Genomic DNA, 20,266 nt, shown 5'->3' with positions numbered 1-20,266 from the left:
TCAGTCTCTCAGTGTTGTCTGCTCATCAGCATAACCAGGGCTAGTTTATAAACCGGACCAGCGGAGCATTGAACTGCCAGGAACCTGCAAAACCTTAGACAACAGTGAAACTGAACCCCAAGGTCCTCAAATACACGGCTGAAAGCATCGATGATGAGTAGTTTAGGCTACTTAAAATAGATTATTTTACCTATTAATTAGTTTTTCTTTTGGTTATTAGAGTTTTGTGTTAACAACTAAGGCCATTGAAATCAGTTCTAATGTAGCTGCTGGTAATGTAGAGTGTTCCTAATCTGTCACCGATGAGGATCCGGGTTAGGATGCTGCATTAGATGCTGTCTTGCATGTTTCAGAACAAGTCTGTCTGTGTGCTTTCTAGTTAATATGATAATTAGATGGGCCTTGATGGACATATTCTGTTAAAACAGCACACTTCGTACTAGTGCCATAAATGGACCCTACACAATCCTGTGCTGTTGCCCTGTGACCTCTAGTTAAACATTATGTGATAAGTGTTAGTTGATTATGATTTATTACAGGGAGGGTGTAACTGGATGTCTAACACACATGTGCTTAACGACTCACTGTAAAGATTAACTGAGAAACAAATCATCTAAACACAGCCCATTATTAAAGACGTCAAGAGCACTCTGCTCAATATACAGGCTGTACTAAAGCTGTTTTTCTGCTCTACTGGCTTATGTTTAAGGCTCTAAGTTCAATCTACTAGCATCCGAAAAAGGAAGAGGAGATCTCCAAGTGCTTTCAGTTGTATCCAGCAGAAGAATGAAGAGATATGGTCGAGTTGGGCCTGACAGGCCTGATAGCCTTGAGCTTGAACTGACTGATGGAATCTCTAGTCAGGTGAGGAAACAGCCTTCAGTCTTTCTATATTATTTCCTGAACTGTTCAGTGTTCAAAAAACAAACAAGAAATTCTGTGAAGATTATGGTAAAGCACCAAGAGCTGTGCCTGACAGTTCTTCATTGTAAATATATGGTAGCCACATTTTAGGTTTTAAGGAATTAATGTCTATTACCATAAAAAAAAGTATTTCATTAATTGATATCATGTTCAAATATCAATAATTATTGTGATCTATAAGTTGATGTGAATACTGATATATTGGTAACTGACTCTAAAGTAATAATAATGCAGTGAACATTCATTTATCAATTTAAGATGTACTATAAAACCCTAATGTGCATAACAGATAACAAGATAAAAGGAAGAAGAAGAAATATCAATGTGAGCTGTCACACAGGAAATTCTGGGAATGTCAATTTATTCCAAAACTATTAACGACCTGTTGTTAACCAAATTGTTTTTAGTATATTTTGCAGTCTTTTGCCATTAAATTTACAGACATCTGTTGATAACTCAAATTTGAAAGTGTTTATGAAGATGTTTTTTTACTATTTTGTATGTATGGCTGTAGTCAGTGCGGCCGATCATTGCTTCTCCAGTGTCCATGACATCAGTTAAAGATGTGGGCCGGTCAGTCGCTCACCTGGCGTCCTATGCAAGAGGCCGCTGGAAACATGCTACCCGCAAGTCTGTGAGGAAGAAACCCACAGGTATTTATTCCATATTAGGTGTCCTCTAGGTACATGTCCAAAAACCGAAGCTATTGTGATACTCGTGTTGTCAGTGTAATATCAATCCTAACTCTAAACCTTTGTCTTTTTAGAGGAATATGTAGGCAGCAAATACAAGGGTCTGGCAATGGATGAGGACAGTGCAGATGGACAGGAGAAGATCCAGCTGAATAAAAGGCTTCTGGATCACTTTCGAGTCCTGGCAGCCAGCAATAAAGACACGGATGAGGTCATGCGTGGAACAGATGACTTGGCTCCACTTTGGTGAACTTTGGGAGAACATCATGTGGTATTTGTCAGGGCCACACAGTGATATTGATTTTTGCTTTCAGGTGGACCTGCAGTTTCTGAATGACGTCCTCGCGAATGGAGCTGACCCAAACTCGGCTGATAAATATGGGCAAATGGCCCTGCATGAGGTTAATGTTTGACTTATGTAAAACATATATGCCATAAAATGTCATTCTGGGATTTAAATGTGCAGCTGATGCTTGCATTCAAATGCTGAGAATATAGGTGACATCTTGTAAATCATTCTGTCACATCCACACAAGGAGAGGAGAAGACGGGTAAGTATTTTCGTGAAGCTTTATTAACATAGGACTTTAACAGAGCAGGTAAGTGTGGTCACAGACGGTGAATCTTCAAGCACTGATCAATTGGTGAGTTCAAGCACAAAGCTAGGCCAGACAACAAAGAGTCACTTCCCTTAATCGCTGTGTCTGAATCTCCACAGAGTCACAATACGGTCCACAAGGAGCAGGCAGAAGATCCACTAAGAGTGTCCATGCAATCTTGATTCCAGCCGGTGAGTGAGTGAGTGAGGTGAGTATTTAAAGGTGTGGTGATTGCTGGTGCAGGTGCAGGTAATTAGTATTCAGGTGACGGTTCACGTGAGCGGTGCATGGGAGATTGAGTGGATGGTGACTGGCAATGGTGACTGGGGCTGAGGGAACGAGCTGAGGGTGTGACACTACCCCCCCCCCACGGGTGACTCCAGGCATCCTAGAGCGGTGACGGGGACGACCACGACCTCTGGGAGCCGGGCGGTCCGGGTGTTGTCGGTGGAAATCTTCGAGGAGAGCCGGATCCAGGATGTCATTGCATGGTACCCACGACCTTTCTTCGGGACCGAACCCCTCCCAATCTATGAGGTATTCCAGGTGGCCGTTCCGCCGCCGGGAGTCGAGGATCTCTTGGACCTGGTAGATATTGTCTCCGAGGATCTCGGGTTGGTTTGGAGGGGGAGGCGGTTCTGGTTCTGTGGAGGAAGGAGAAACTGGATCAGTGTGACGTTTTAGCAGTGAGACGTGAAACGTGGGTGAAATCCGGTAGCGTGGTGGTAGGTCCAGGCGGTAGGTGACGGGATTTATCTGAGAATGGATGGTGAACGGCCCTATGTAGCGGGGACTCAGCTTTTTGCAGGGCAGTCGGAGGCGGATATCCCGAGTGGAGAGCCAAACCTTGTCTCCAGGCAGATAGATGGGATTAGGCGATCTGCATTGGTTAGCGGTCTCTGTATGCCTCCGAACTGCCCGTTGGAGATGGATGTGAGCTGAGTCCCACACCCTCTCGCTCTCCTGGAACCAGTGATCTACCGCGGGCACCTCAGAGACTTCTCCTGACCAGGGAAACAGCGGTGGTTGATAGCCTAAAACACATTGAAAAGGGGTTAAGCCTGTAGTGGTTTGGCGAAGGGAGTTTTGGGCATACTCAGCCCACGGCAGATACTGGCTCCAGGTATCCTGGTGTTGGGAGCAGTAAGTACGGAGGTACCGTGAGATTTCTTGAATCTTCCGCTCGGTCTGGCCGTTGGTCTGAGGATGATATCCAGAAGATAGACTGACGGATGTTCCGAGGAGTTGGAAGAACGCTCGCCAGACCCTGGAGATAAACTGAGGACCTCTGTCCGATACAATGTCCTCTGGAGTGCCATAATTCCGGAACACGTTGGTGAAGAGGGCTTCGGCAGTCTCGAACGCTGTGGGAAGACCTTTTAAAGGGATTAGTTTGCAGAATTTAGAAAAACGATCTACAACAACTAGAATGGTAGTGTACCCCCGTGAGGGGGGAAGGTCAGTGGCGAAATCCACCCCTAGATGGGTCCAGGGTCGGCGAGGAATGGGCAGTGGTTGTAATTTACCCGCGGGAAGTTGACGAGGTGTGGTGGTAACGGCGCAGACCGAGCATCCGAGGATGTACCGGGTAACGTCACAAACCATGTTTGGCCACCAGTACTTCTGCTGGATGAGCGAGAGGGTTCGCCTGCTGCCAGGGTGTCCTGAGCCAGGTGACGTGTGCACACTTTCCAGTAGAGGGAGTCGCTGGTTTGTGGGCACGTACATAAGACCCGTGGGAACCTCCGGAGGTGCAGGCTCCTCGAGGGTGGCGGCTCGAATTTCCTCGTCGATCTGCCAGAGGATGGGCGCGAGGAAAACGGAGGGTGGTAGGATTGAATCAGGCTTGTTGGTGTCTGGTTCTGGTGAGTACATACGGGACAGGGCATCTGCTTTAGTGTTCTTGTGACCGGGCTGATACGTGATCTGAAAATTAAAGCGAGCAAAGAAGAGTGACCAACGAGCCTGACGAGCATTGAGTCTTTTGGCGTTCTGCAGATATTGGAGATTTTTGTGGTCGGTGACAACAGTGAATGGAAACTGAGCTCCCTCTAGCCAGTGCCGCCACTCCTCAAGGGCGAGTTTAATGGCCAACAACTCACGGTCTCCGATTCCATAATTGCATTCGGCAGGAGAGAGTTTCTTAGAGAAGTACGCACACGGATGGAGTGAGCAAGGTTCACCAGACCTTTGGGATAACACGGCTCCAATGCCGTGATTGGCCGCATCAACCTCTACGACGAAAGGCTTGGACGGGTCAGGGTGTCGAAGAATGGGGGCTGAGGTGAAGAGGTGTTTAAGATGGCTGAAGGCCTCTCGAGCTTGGGGTGTCCAGCGCAGCTGGCGCTGACCTCCTTTTAGGAGGGATGTTAGAGGAGCCGAGTGCAGGCTGTAGTTCTTGATAAAGCGCCGATAGAAATTGGCAAAGCCAAGGAAACGCTGGAGCTCTTTCACCGTTGTGGGCTCCGCCCAGTTGGCCACAGCATCTACCTTGGCTGACTCCATCTGAACTCCCTCCGCAGAGATCACGTATCCGAGGAAGGAGACGGTAGTGCAGTGAAACTCACACTTCTCAGCTTTTAGGTAGAGGTGGTGGTCTCGGAGTCGTTGTAAGACGTGGCGGACATGGGTTTGGTGTTCTTCTATGTTCCGGGAGTAGATCAGGATATCGTCTATGTAGACAATGACGAATTGGTGGAGATAATCACGGAATATTTCGTTCATGAAACTCTGGAAGATGGATGGACTGTTAGCAAGCCCATAGGGCATAACCTGATATTCGTAGTGCCCGGCAGGGGTGATGAAGGCAGTCTTCCACTCGTCTCCCTCTCGGATACGGATCAGATTGTAGGCACTGCGGAGGTCGAGTTTGGTGAACACCTTGGCTTTGCGCAGTTCCTCCAGAGCCGCCGGAACGAGTGGTAACGGGTAGGCGAACTTGACGGTGGCGTCATTTAGCACCCGATAGTCGATGCATGGTCGAAGTCCGCCATCCTTTTTGGGGACGAAGAAGAAACTGGATGCAGCTGGAGATGTGGATGGTCTGATGAACCCCTGATCGAGAGCCTCCTGGATGTATTCCTCCATCGCCACCTGCTCAGGACGGGAGAGTGGATATATTTTCCCATGTGGTAGCTTGGCACCTGGCAGCAGGTCGATACAACAGTCCCAGGGCCGATGTGGCGGTAATCGGGTGGCTTGTTCCTTGCTGAACACATCGGAGTAGGAGGAGTAAAGGGTAGGTCTTCCTATGGAGGTGGAGTGCAATTGAAGGTGCGGTGGCGCAGACTGTGAACTCTGGACTGGTGAATGGTGAATGTGACTCTGGCATCCCAGGTCCCATGCCTGGATCTCCCCTGTGCTCCAGTTGATTTGTGGGTTATGTTGGGCCAGCCACGGCCTACCCAGGACGACGTCAACGGTAGCGCGAGGAAGTACGAGGAGGGCCAGTTGTTCCCGGTGTCCGTGGGGCAGAACGAGTTGTAGCTCGTGTGTCCTTCTAGTTATTTTGCCACCGCCTAATGGTGATCCTTGGATGGTAGTGATACGGTAAGTGGTCTCATTCTGGATGATGGGTATACGGTGCTTGGTTACGAAGTGAGATGAGATGAAGTTGCTTGCGGCTCCGGAATCCACCAGGACATGGATGGAAAGATTACGTGAGTTAATTGTTATCTGTGCTTTGATATGAGGTATGTGAGATACAGATGGGGTAATTGAAACTGTACTCACCATTGGGCGAGGCGGACGGACCGGGCAGGCGTGGATCAGGTGAGTGGCCTCGCCACAGTATAAACACAGCCGCTCCTGGATGCGGCGTCTCCGTTCAGAGGCATCTAGGCGGTAGGAGTCGGTGATCATGGGTTCCTCCTGGTCTCGTTGGGGCGAGGGCGTTCTGGCCGATGGAGAGATGGTATATGAAGCCGGGGAGGCACAAGCCGAGAGGTGCTGAGCAACATTTATAGTTTTTCTAATGAATGTCTCTAGACTGACATTATCGTCGTAAATGACCATTTGCTTTCTGATCTGGGGTTTTAAACCTTTACGGTATGCAGCTAGTAGGGCAGTTTGGTTCCAACCACTGGCGGCGGCTAATGTCCGGAAACGGAGAGTGTAGTCGTGTATTTCAGCGGCTCCCTGGCGGAGATTTAAGAGTTCATCATGGGTTGAAAGAGGAGTTAGAGCCACCCCGAACACTTCCCGGAGGTGGGTGACGAAGGCGTCGAAGGAGGATAGAACTGGACTCTGGGAGCTCCAAAGAGCCTCTGCCCATTGTAGCGCTCGTCCGGTGAGAAGAGAGATCACAAAGGCGACTTTGGTGGCCTCATTGGGGAATTTACTGGTATTTGCGTTGACGAACAGTGAGCACTGTAGAATAAACCCACTGCAGCCACTCGGTTCGCCCGTATAGTACGTGGGACGTGCAAGGGGCGTGCTGTTGGTGGCGGAAGCACCAGTTTCGGTGGGTGGTGAAACTGACTGTAGTACTTGGCGGAGGGCAGTCACCATTTCGGTGAACGGGTCCGGAGCCGCTCCCTGAGCTGCAGCGTTAACATCCATGGGAGATATGAAGTTCTGTTTTTAGGGGCTGGAATCCTGTCACATCCACACAAGGAGAGGAGAAGACGGGTAAGTATTTTCGTGAAGCTTTATTAACATAGGACTTTAACAGAGCAGGTAAGTGTGGTCACAGACGGTGAATCTTCAAGCACTGAGCAATTGGTGAGTTCAAGCACAAAGCTAGGCCAGACAACAAAGAGTCACTTCCCTTAATCGCTGTGTCTGAATCTCCACAGAGTCACAATACGGTCCACAAGGAGCAGGCAGAAGATCCACTAAGAGTGTCCATGCAATCTTGATTCCAGCCGGTGAGTGAGTGATTGAGGTGAGTATTTAAAGGTGTGGTGATTGCTGGTGCAGGTGCAGGTGCAGGTAATTAGTATTCAGGTGACGGTTCACGTGAGCGGTGCATGGGAGATTGAGTGGATGGTGACTGGCAATGGTGACTGGGGCTGAGGGAACGAGCTGAGGGTGTGACACATTCACATATGTTTGCGCTTATTAATAGATCTCCCGGGCATGGAACGTGGACGTGATGCGTTTCTTCTTGGAAAGAGGGGCAGATTTTCAGAGGGCCGATGCTTTTGGAGTGACACCTCTTCACGTAGCCGCAGCTCTGGATTATGAGGAGATGCTGCAGTTCCTGTTAGAAAGAGGAGGTGTGTTAACGTGTGTTTGTCAGGGTTCAGCAAAATGCAGAATGTAAAAACTGGCTGTACTCTCTCAGAAAACAAGGGTACAAAAGCTGTCACTGGGGCAGTACTTTTTCAAAAGGTACTAATATGTATTCTCTAGGTAATATTACCAATATGCATCTTTTAGAGGTAAATAAAGTACTAAAGAGTACCTTTTGGAAAGGTACCAGCCCAGTGACAACTTTTGTACCCTTTGCAGAGAGTGGTTGTACTGTACATTCATGAGTGCTGATTAAATAAAAATCAGCATATAAGAATGATTTCCGAAGGATCATGTGACACTAAAGACTGCCGTTACGATGCTGAAAATTCAGTTTTGTCATTACAGGAATTAATAACATTGCAAAATGTATTAAAATACAGAAGCGTTAATGACTGTTTTTAGAGTTCTTTCAGGTTGTTTTTTTTTTTTTAACTGTATTTTAATCAAATAAATGCAACTTTAAAAAAACACATATATATATATTGTTGCAATGGCAGCTGACATTGAAGCTCGCACGTATAAAGAGAAGCAGACCCCACTGCACTTTGCTGCTAAGAATGATGCTGTCGGGGCAGTGAGGATGCTGCTGCAGAACGGGGCGTACATCGCTGTGCGAGACTATAAAGAGAGAACGCCTCTACAGCTGGCTGCTAACTTCGGTAAGGCTTTTATAATGCTGTAAAGTCTGACCTGATCTGTGCATGCTCTCCAGCTCGAACAGTGGCAAATCTGTGAGAGTGCAGTGAGAGATGTCTCTGCTTTTTTAACTTCTGCATTCAAGAGTGTTATAGGAGTTATTGGGTGTGTGTTATTTACAGATCGGAGTGAGACAGCTCGTTTGCTGCTGGAGTTTGGAGCAGATGCTGGGGTGCAGGACTCTGATGGACAGCTCTGCATTACTGCCATGATTAGTAAAATGACTTCTGTGGTGAGGATTCAAGGATTGTAATTAATTCAGTATGAGTTCATTAGCAGCATTTATGACATGACATGTATTCATTTATCAGATGTTTCCATAATGACTTTCAAATTAAAATAATACTAGCAAAAGATTAATTCAAGACACAATATTGAAATATCAAAGCAATCAAAGCCAAAACTTTTTACAAAATCTCACTAAATGACAGGCTGATTTGGCAATGAATCAATTCCATATGAAAGACCGAATGACCCGAAAACAGTTCTACTACCTTCATCTCATGGAGCCGAAACCTGCTGACAAGACAAACCCAAAAGGTTCTGATCCATCATCACCGGTACAAGCATACTGTACTTCACTTACATTTGTGTATAGTGTTGCTACATTAGATAATGAGATTTGTCTCTGTCCACAGCTGGAGGTAATTGTCAATCAGGGGAAACTGGATCTCATCATGCACCCCGTAGTGCTCAAACTCATCACTGTCAAATGGAACTTATATGGCAGGTAAACCGACATCAAAGTCCAAAACTGATGCATGGAGAAACATCAGCAGAGATTGACATCAGATGAAATGTTTTTCTACAGAATGGGAGCCTGGATACTCTTGCTTCTCAACTTCTTATTTATCGTGTCCTGGACAACAGTAGCCATATCTGTGTCAGTACGTCAAGATGGTGATCGGTACAATCTTCCTCAGGTAGAGCTAACTATCTTCATAGATCAGAACCTTTGATAATTACAGTTTTCTTTCCCATCTTGACGATCCTGGAGATGTCGAAGGGTTCTTCCTTATGTTTTATAACATTATTGAGAATGCACAATGCAAACAAATCTTGCTTATGAGCATACATATGCTTACAGTACATGCATTTCTCTTGGTAGGACTGGTGGCGTGTGTTGTTGGTGGTTTTGGCACTAGTGCTGACGGTGGCTGAGGTGTACAGGGAAGTGATGGAGATTGTGCGATCTAAGAGGAAACTGAAGCACTGGCAGCGTTGGACTGTGCAGAAAATCAATGAGGACTTGAGCTGCTCTCACCCTATGTGGCCTGAGGTACAGTAACACACTGAACCCGGTCACAGACTCGCTTGTACTTGGTCTTATTTAAGAAGTCTGCACTCACAATCTGGATGGACATTTATTGATGGATCCTATGCTTTTGATTTTTCCATTTTAAAAGGTTAGTTCACCCCAAAAATCAAATTCATCATTTATTAGCCTTTGCATCAGCCAAGATGAGTTTTTGTTTACTATACTTGATGTGCTCCATGTATGTGCATCGATCAATGTTGATCAATGTTCAACATGAGGATGAATAACTGATGACAGAATTTTGGGGTGAACTATCCCTTTAAATAGTTTTTTTTTTTTTTCATACTGAAGACTAAAATTACATTTAAAGGTAATCAGTGTCATCATAATCTGCATTCTTTGATATTTTATAATGATTCACTTCTAATGGTTATCTTTTGGGCATGTGTTAAAATACGGACTTTTAAAATCTAAATATAAAATGTAAACTTTAAGTGAGTCGACATTTTTTAAGAATTGTACAGCCTTGTCTGTAAAATGTAAGTAAATAAATACCAATAAAAAAAAAATGCGAGAATTACATTGGGAACAAATAACAAGATGATCATCTGCCTAAAAATATATCTCCAGTATTAAAAAAAAAATGATTTTGATAACTTTAAAGTGCCCCTATTATGGGTTTTGGGAGTCCTCAACAACAGATTGACATGCATGAAAGGTAAAAAAACACTATTGTTTTATAATATGCATTTATTTTTAACTTATGCTCCACAACCTCTTTAAACAATTCGCTCAACGATTCATTTTTTCAAACCCCTCCATTGTGTGATGCTAATCTGCTGTGATTGGTCTGATTGTTCTCATTTTAATTTCATCATGAGTCTGTGATGCCTGATAAAGCAGCGTTTGTAAGCGCAGTGCTGCTTTGTGGACATAGAGTGTATACAGCGTTACCAGGGAAAACCTAGTGGCAACGCGAAAGTACCAACAAGAGAAAACAAGTTAATTTGTAAAGCGCTTTTTAAAATACAAATCGTTACAAAGCAACTTTACAGAAAATTACTTTTCTATAATATTTAGTAGTAGCTTAGTGGTGACTGTCAGTTTGTGCGCGTATGACAGGATTTTTTCAGAAAAATTTGGTAGCACTTTATTTTACAGTCCTGTTCCTCATGTACATACTATGTACTTATTATAGTAATTACAATAACTATGTAATAACTACGTACTAACCCTGAACCTACCCCTAAACCTAACCCTACCCCATGTAGTTACCTTGTATTACCAGAACTTTCTCAAATAAATACACTGTAGTTACACTATAAGTTCATGTTAATACACGTACTGTAAAATAAAGTGCAACCAAAAATTTATACAAGACATAGTCAGCCTATATGCTAATGTTGGTTGCACTTTATTTTACAATATGTGTACTAGCATGTACTTATAGTGTACTTACAGTGTATTTATCTAAGAATTTTCTGGTATTACAAAGTAACTACATGGGGTAGGGTTAGGTTTAGGTGTAGGTTCGGGGGAAGTACCTAGTTATTACATAGTTATTGTAATTACTATAATAAGTTCATAGTATGTACATGGGGAACAGGACTGTAATTTGATGTCAACATGAAATGGCTTGGGATTCGATTTAAAAATGACTTGCTTCAATGATTCAGAGTTGACTCTTTCTTTTGATAGACTTAACTCGGTTTACTTTCAGATTTGAATCTTTGTTGGATGTTTTCATTTACTTAGAGCTGTGTCAAACACTGCATGAAACGTAATTCTCAAAAATCCATAATAGGGGCACTTTGAAGCTGAAAAGCATTTAAAAAAAACTAAAATAAATACATTGAACTACTCTGCTAAAAATGCATGCTTTTACCTTCTGACCTACTACTGGCCTTAGGTTTCCATTTTACCACATTATTGTAAACACAATATGTGTGAGTGATGAGTCAAAATCATCATGTGTCACTGAATACTGGAGGAATAGCGGCTGACAATTCAGCTTTGACATCACAGGAATTGATTACATCTTGTATTACATCAAATCTATTTCAAAGGCGAACAAATCTATTTTAAACTATAACATTTCACAATACTACAGTTTTACTGTATTTTGGTGCATAAGGGACTTCTTTCAAAAACATAAAAACATTAAAAAATCTTAAATTATTCCAAACTTTTGATCTGTAGTAAAAATAAAATACACTGTTGTTAGGACACAACTCACAATTGAATTTTTTATTTGTTTTTTATTTTTATGTATATAAAACAGGAACGCAATTACTTGGAAGGCCAAATTAAGTATATCCGAAACCTGAAAGGAACCTACTCTCAAGACCTCTGGTAACTCATAGCAAGCTAATATACAGTTGAATGTTAAAGAGAGTGAAAAAGTATGTTTCCTGTCTGACTACATATGCTGATATGTCTCATGCAGGAATATCTTTGATTGGCTGGTCTATTCGCTGCTGCTGGCAGTTCTGGGCGTTCACGTGGCAGATGTAGTCCTAGTGTCCGACTCACTTCGACAGAACAGTCTTCGCCTCTTTGCAGTGTCCATTATTTTCCTGTGGTTAAGGCTGATGAAGCATGTCCGAGCCTTTAGGTAATTAATCTTTTTTTTTTTTAAGTAACTTAGAGATCTTGAACTCCACCAGGGGTTTTCAGAGCCCTTCTTAGTCAAGCCTATTTGATTTTATAGCAACTGATTATGAATAACCCAAACTACACACGAAAAAAACAAACAAAAAAAAAAAAACACTGAACATCAAGATGGATACATGTCATTTGAAATGTTGTGTTATTGGCATTTAATTTTCAAAATGACCAGATAAATTCAAATAAATTCATAAATTCTCATCACCTGTTCTAGAATCCTGTGTTTTACTTAAAAATACTGGATTTTGACGTAAAATATACTTTTTAAAAGGGGGTCATGAAGCATATGGCTTTTGAGTTAGTGGTCATCTGACTAAAATGTTGGTGACGTCGGGTCTGAAGGAACACCTGGTCAGTGGCAGGTACCATAGAGACTCAGATATAAGGTCTCCTGACTGCTGTGACACACAGAGCGCCTGGAGCTAAATGCTGTCACCTGGCCAGTGGCCCAAATAACAATGCTTCCATAACTCAGGTTTCACTGAGACTTCACAGGTGGACTCTTCTTTGTGGGCTGGGTAACCATGGGACCATATGGTCAGTGTAACGGTAACCACAGAAACATTAACATTTCAAATAATGTTATTGAGTCAAAAACTAAAGTCTATGTTTATCTTCACAATTAAAGGGATAGAGCTCCCAAAAATGCAAATCGTGCCATTACCTCACCGTTATGTTGTTCAAAACATTTGCATGTTTTGCAAATTTGCACAATATGCAATACTTTGTTCTACAGACCACAAAGATATTTTAAAAAACAACACTGGACCCACTGACTTTAATTGTATTAAAGAAAGAAAGAAAGAAAGAAAGAAAGAAAGAAAGAAAGAAAGAAAGAAAGATCCAAAATACCTTCTTTTGTATTTCTCAGAAGAAAATAAATCATACTGGTTTGGAATAACATTAAAGGTGAGCAAATGATGACAGACTTTTCTCTCTTTACTGGTTTCTAGTTATGAGAACTGAGCTTTGCACTGTATTGGCCTTCAACATGACACATGATTGTACTCCAGGTAATGGCTGATTTTATTCTCTAGGGTGATGGGGCCCTTCATTGTCATGCTGGGGAAGATTGCAGGCGACGTGCTGCGTTTCCTTTTTCTCTATATAGAGATCTACGTTCCATATGCGTGTGCTTTCTGGATCATATTTGGAGGTACATCACAAACACTTCCAGTATATAACTGTATTTGTAAAGATGCATGATATATAAACGTTGTGCTTACTGGTCTCAGGTTTAGCTGAGGTGCCGAGTATGAAGACGGTTCCTGAGCTGCTGTACAGCTTGTATCGCATCACCCTGGTGGACGAGTATGAGTTTGACGCCATGCTGGATGTGGACGCAGTGATGGCCTACCTGCTCTGTGGAACATTTCTGGCCCTCTCTGCTATTCTCTGTGTTAATTTAATGATTGCTCTGCTTTCTGACACTTTCCAAAGGTATTAATTAGCTATTTACACTTTCATGGTTTTTTTCAGGGTGTAACAATACAGTGATATGAACTGAGTGATGCATCAATCAAATGCTTTTTGTCGTTTTTGGGCATGATGCTGTAGATGTTTTCACTGTGAATTCTCAGTGTATTGAAAACACTTAGAATTGTCATTTTTTGTGCGAACTATTCCTTTAACTCTTTTGTTGAACGTTTGCGTTTACAGGGTCTATGACAACGCTCTGGCCAATGCAGTGATGCAACAAGCTGCTATCATTCTGCAAATAGAGGAATCCATGCCTTGGCTGAGACGCTGCTATGACAACGAGCACATCCACCACCACTGTGCCCCACTTGGAGAGTTCTATGACGATGATGTCACCACTAACCCAGAACAACACGCAGAAATGAAGAAGCTCACAAAACAGATCAAGGTGTCTACATTAACCACTACTGTTTGTTGTATTATTATTCTTTTTGTCCTTTCTGGAATCCCAGAATAACTGAAAGTTTGCAATTTCCGTAGGACACTTTAGATAAATATCTGCACATCCAAAGAGAGACAGTCTCACCTGAGTTAGCCTATGCAGGCGCCGGAGGAGATACCACAAGGTTGGTTCATTAACATCTAGCAACTTCTAGGCCTTAAATTGTTACAGTTTTCATGCTACTGTTTATAACACATTTTGATGTGATTTTCCTGGAAAGGCTGCTTATACATATACACTGTAATGAATTGCTGTAAAAATTACAGCATTATTTTACAGCCGCGGACTGTTTTTTAATAATACAGCATATTGCTGTAAACTGCAATGCATTCTGGGGTCACGTGTAGGTCTGACTCAAATTTACAGAATTTTGCTGTAAATTTCAAATCTTCGGAGCCGCATCGTCAACGGTCGAGGAGATTAACGTTAAAGACAAGAGGAGTGATTCACAACTGTGGTAAGTGACTTCAGTGTTTTATATTTCTTGTTTGGTAGTTTATAGTATATGAATGCATCTACATTCGCGGATTATATTGGTAACCCCAGATTCAAGCATCATCCGTCCGCGGGGCGCGAGGCAGAATTGCGCGGGGTTTCAGTAGCGCGGTCGCGGTAGGATTTCACACATCCCCCGGCGCTATAGCAGCCATGGACAGAAAATCTCTGGAATCCTTCGTTATGAATGACATGTTTCAGTGATAATAGTTTATATTCACTGTAACTTGTTTATCAGCACACTTCGTCGTGATTATTTTATGATGTAAAACAACTTTGCACATGCAGTCATCTGTTAACACGGGCGCCGAAATAAAACGCGTTTCTAAAGCCTCGCGGTCAGTCAGGGTCGCTCACGGAGGATGTGTGTGTCATATAAATTCTCAGTGGTGCTTTTCTAAGAGGTTAACGTAACCAGTGAGATGTAGATTTTTTTTGAGCATTTGCTAACTTCAGGTAACGTTAATGTGAAAACTTTAACAAATCTGTTTGATATAAAGTCTGCTTTGTATAGTTAGCCTAATTTATTACCTTAGGGCGACCAAATACGTTTTCCTTGAAATTATTAAATATGCTATTTATATATATGTGTCTATATTTATGTCGGCCGGCAAATCTTGTGTGTATTTTGGCACAGGGTGCACAAAGGCACCTTATCAGTGCGGTGACACTTGAACAAATGAACTGATCATGCGCGACACTGACGAATAAACAAACGAGTTGTTTTATTGCGTCTATGACTTGAATCTTATCATCAGTTGTAGTGATGGGAAGTTCGGATCATTTTACCGAATCGGACTTTTGAGTCTCGTTCAGCAAAATGAACGAATCTTTTTTCGAGTCATTTCAAATGAACGAACAACCAGAAGGTTCAGGAAGAAAAAAATGCAACTAAATGCAACATATGCAACTATGGAAGCTCAACTTCCATTAAATGGACTGAAAACGCTCAAGTAACGTTATAGGTCTCAAAACGCTTGCTCTGCGCCACTGGATACACACCATAGACAGTAAAAGAAATATGTGCATGTCACAGACTGTCTGGGCATGCACTTCCGCGTTTCAGAGATCCGCCTTTTACTTTCCGTCAACATTACATTAATTAACGTTTAGAAAATAGATTTTTGACATTTGTGAATCAGTTCAGAATCGTCTGCTTATGCATTGCGATACATTTACGAATCACATTTTTATCCCACCCCTACTAAATATAGTATGTAATGTAAATGTAAAAATCTGAAATACAAAAAAAAAAAAATGGTATAGGTATTAATTACTATTGTGATATTGATTGTTTTAGGAGACACTTTGACAAGTGGGCACTGGATGCTGAGTATTGAAGGCGAGGTGGTGTGTGAGGGCACTCAGCCCAGTTTCCTGTCCGGCCTTGCCACTCTGTTTGCTGCTTATTACTAGTTTAATCTTGAGTATCAGGAGGAAGCAGTGTGTACCTTGGAGTTCATTCAAAGGTAATGGTTGAATTCTAACAACTTCAGAACCAGCATTTTATAGATAAGTTATATCAGAACATTCCTTTTAATAATGTTATGTTATCAGTGTTATTTCTGTTGATGCCTTTAAAACAATGTGTCTTAACTCGAGAAGAGAATATATTTGTCTCCCTATTTAACACCAGCAAGCTATTGAGTTAAATATGTTTTTTTTTATTATTAGTGGACATCTCCAACTTTCTTGGAGGTCCTAAAACCGCTCTTAATTACATATTGTCTGTTTCATGACCCTTTAGGTGCTTTGTGGGCATAAATCCAGAGAGAGGACCCAAAGCCAAGGGAAAAGTGCCATCGAAATAAAAACAGGACAAGTGATACAGAAGAAAATGTGTGGCAGTCAACCCACATGTTGCCACTCTTCTGTGCAAATTCCAATGGAATTTCTGAAATGTAAGGATACACACACACCAAGATTGCGTCTTCCTTTTATTGTTCTCTATCTGCCTTTGACTGTACCTCTCATCCCTCTGTCTCTCTCTGACTGTACCTCTCATCCCTGTATCTGTCTCTGACTGTATCTGTCCTCCCCCTATTTGTTTCTGAAAGTATTATTATGTTTTGTAATATATCTAATGTATTGTCCTCTTTACTCTTTTCAATATTCCTAGTCACACTTTGAATCCTGGGATGGAACTTCATCTGGAGCATAATTGTTATTTGGTTGATTTTTATCTGTTTGATGGAAAGTTTGTATGACTTCTGCAAGTGCGCGGCTCCTTCCGGTCAGTCATGCATCACTTTTTTTTGTATGACTTGTTTGGCAATATTTGTCTATTCCTTAATGATGATAGCTATCTGAAAATGTCTTTGTGGTTTTTAAAGGATTAGTTCACCCAAAAATGAAAATTAAGTCAATAATTACTTATGTCGTTTCACACCCGTAAGATCTTCGTTCATCCTCACAACACATAATAAGATGTGGCTCAGTGAAGCGTGCATTTCTAGCAAGATCATTTCTTTTTTTCAATGCCCAGAAAGCCTCTAAAACATTTAAAACAATTCATGTGACTACAGTTGTTCAACCTAAATATTATAAAGCGACGAGAATACTTTTTTTGCCAACCCCCCCCCCCACCCCACCCCCATCTCCCAAAACAACGATTTTATTCAACTATATCTAGTGATGGGCGATCTCAAAACACTGCTTCATGAAGCTTAGAAGCTTTACGAATCTTTTGTTTCAAATCATTTGCTCAGAACGTGTATCAAACTGCAAAAGTCACACGAACCATTGAAATTTCAAAACACTTATGACGTAACAAAGCCTCATTTACTGAAATCATGTGACTTTGGCAGTTTGATATGCTCTGATTTGAACTGAAAGATTAATAAAGCTTTGAAGCTTCATGAAGCAGTGTCATCCATCACGAGATACTGTTGAATAGTCATTATTTAGTTTTTTGGCACACAAAAAGTATTTTCATTGCTTCATTACACTAAGGTTGAACCACTGTAGTCACATAAACTGTTTTAAATATGTTTTTAGTACCTTTCTGGGCATTGGAAAGGGAAATGATCTTGCTAGCAATGTAGGCATCACTGGGCCATCAGGTTTTATAAAAAATATCTTAATGTGTGTTGTGAAGATGAACAAAGGTTTTAAGGGTGTGGAATGACATGAGGGTGAGAAATGACAGAATTTTCACTTTTGGGTGAACTGTTTTAATATGACCATGTTGGTCATGTTTCGGTTATAACGCAGTTTGAATATTTCTTTGTGTCAAGGTCCATGATGGCCATTATGTTCCAAGTAATAAAAAAGAAATCATGCCAAAATTTCATATCCATTTAAAAAAAAATGAAATAATTTTAAAATAAATAAAAATGAGTTCAAAATAATATACTTTTTATGTCATTTTTTTATGTAAATTTGAAAGTGATATATAACATTTTGACCTGTTTTTTTTTAGATTTTAAAAATGTTATTTTTTTATATTTTTTTGGTGAATTAAGTTATGCATTATATAACACTTTATGCAGTTAAAGTTAAGTCAGCAATAGGGAAAATATATTGTATGCTATCATTTTACATACTTTAAATATAGCAAATACACATATGCTTTTTTTCAAAGAATTGCTTTGCACAGTAAACTACTTGAAAGTGTGCATTTGCTATTTAAATAATTGTTAAATGCCATATACAATGTATTAAAAATGCAGTATATAATATATTTTTTTGTAAAAATGCAGTATACAAAATATAAAAAATTACTGTAAATTTTACAGTAAAATACTGGCAGCAGGGTTGCCAGCCAGTTACTGTAAATTTTACAGTAGTCTTACTGTAATTTAATTTACAGAATTTTACTGTAATTGAGAATACAGGAAAAATCTGTAAATTAAATTACAGTACGACTACTGTAAAATTTACAGTACCTGGCTGGCAACCCTGCTGCCAGTATTTTACTGTAAAATTTACAGTAATTTTTTAACAGTGTACATATACATTTTTTTTTTTACAAAAGGAGAAGTACTGCACTTTCAGAGAAAGAAGAACATCTCAAGACTCTTTACATACTTAAGAAAGACCAGCAGAAGCACAGTCAGGACCTGAGTGAGCTGAAGGCTGAAGTGAAGGAACTCCATAGTTTGCTGCTCAGTCTGATACAGTCCAAGACATGTAAGCCACCTCTTCACTTATAATGAACGTCTGTGAAAGTATGCACAAACATGCATGGGATTATTGTAAGCCTTGTTTTTTACTGAGGCGGTCATTGACATTCGAATGATTGTTTATGGTAAATAATGTTAACTATATGTTACCCGTGGAAGTGATGTGACTGGTGTTTCTGCAGCTACTGATGACGACAGGAAACCCTCCGTGACAGAGCAACCTACAGCGGACGCTAAAACCTCCGAAACGGATGAATGAATTGTGGAAATCAACATTTAATCCACTCGGAGGAACACTTTGAAAGGACTTATGGAGCAAGTCATGATTTTGTAACCTACCTTTGTTGTTACTTAAGTTATGCCAATATACTGTAGATTGGAATCTGTGTAAATCAAAGATACTTTATTTTAATTATTCATATTTTAATTATAAAATATAAAACAAGACAAAGTCCCTTTATCTGAAACCCAGAAAACTTAAAAGAAATAGTGTGCACACCATTTTTATTTATTTATTTTTATTTTTCTCACACTCATGCCATTCAAAACTCAACTGCTGTCAGTGCACATTATACTGGTCCACTCCGGGATCGTTAAGATTGTTGAGCATCACATCAGTGTTTCTTAAGCATCATATCAGCATATCAGAATGATTTCTTAAAGATCATGTGACACTAAAGTCTGGAGCACTGATGCTGATAATTCAGACAGAGAACTGCTGAAAGGATAATTGGTGCTCTCCTGCCCACCCATAAAGAACTGTATACATCCAGAGTGAGGAAAAGGGCTCAGAAAATCACTCTGGGTCGCTCACATCCAAGTTATCCCCTTTTTGACCTTTTGCCATCTGGCTGGCGCTTCAGAGCTGCAAATACCAGGAAAGCCAGGCACAATAACAGTTTCTTCCCCCAGGCAATCTACCTCACGAACAGTTAAATGTTCCCCACTTATGCAATGTGCAATATCCTTATATTTATTTGTTACCACCTCCATTCTAGTACATCCCTGCATCCCATGCTTGCATCTATTCCATTATCATCTATGGCTTATTTATTTTTCGATTTAATTTGCAATATTTTTCTTTATATTTACTTTTTTATGGTAGCTTATGTCACTAAAGCAAATTCCTTGTACCTCTGAATCACAAGAATAAGTTACATTTTCAAATATATTCAGATAGAAAACAGTTATTTTAAATTGTAATAATAATTCACAGTATTGTTGTTTTACTGAAGCCTCAATCAAATAAAAGCAGCCTTGGTGAGCACGAGAGCCTTCATCCGAAAGCATTCATGATATCAAATTTCTGATCTGTAGGCCTAGTGTATATTTTGTGAAACATAAAAGTAACCATTACTTGTATGATAGCTTTGTGTGAGGATCCTAAAGCGTTTTCATTATTTATAAGTTACTGATAAACCCCCATCTCTGAAATCTCATTTGTTTTCAAATTCAAAAATGTGATGTCATGCCAGGTTTAACATCATTAATAGGCTCTTTTGGAATAAAATAAAATAGCTGCATTAACGATTCTTCAAAAATCCACTACCCTTCAAAGCCTACACGGATTAGACACCTTAAAATACTGCATATGTAGGGCGCTTCCTGGAGAAATAACATCATTCGGTGTTGGCAGGGACACTTTCATTATT

At 41.1% G+C, this 20,266-nt stretch overlaps 1 protein-coding gene across 1 annotated transcript; it reads left to right on the top strand.

The window, feature by feature from the left end:
• The first annotated feature begins 390 nt into the window (after positions 1 to 390).
• LOC113113047 (transient receptor potential channel pyrexia) lies at positions 391 to 19,902 on the top strand. The gene is made up of 19 exons (XM_026279167.1): positions 391 to 864; positions 1,439 to 1,577; positions 1,691 to 1,827; positions 1,931 to 2,017; positions 7,284 to 7,434; positions 7,951 to 8,112; positions 8,272 to 8,381; positions 8,581 to 8,709; positions 8,788 to 8,879; positions 8,961 to 9,072; positions 9,258 to 9,428; positions 11,689 to 11,759; positions 11,854 to 12,021; positions 13,112 to 13,230; positions 13,310 to 13,514; positions 13,734 to 13,941; positions 14,034 to 14,119; positions 18,467 to 18,621; positions 18,797 to 19,902. Exons 1-19 carry the CDS (start codon positions 787 to 789, stop codon positions 18,871 to 18,873), a joined length of 2,457 nt encoding a protein of 818 aa, XP_026134952.1. The 5' UTR covers positions 391 to 786; the 3' UTR covers positions 18,874 to 19,902.
• The last annotated feature ends 364 nt before the right edge of the window (positions 19,903 to 20,266 follow it).

This window comes from Carassius auratus, chromosome 13, assembly GCF_003368295.1.
Source record: "Carassius auratus strain Wakin chromosome 13, ASM336829v1, whole genome shotgun sequence".
In the NCBI taxonomy this organism is placed as follows: domain Eukaryota; kingdom Metazoa; phylum Chordata; class Actinopteri; order Cypriniformes; family Cyprinidae; genus Carassius; species Carassius auratus.
The sequence above is the reverse complement of the archived record's forward strand: the minus strand, read 5'-3'. Positions and strand labels throughout refer to the sequence as shown.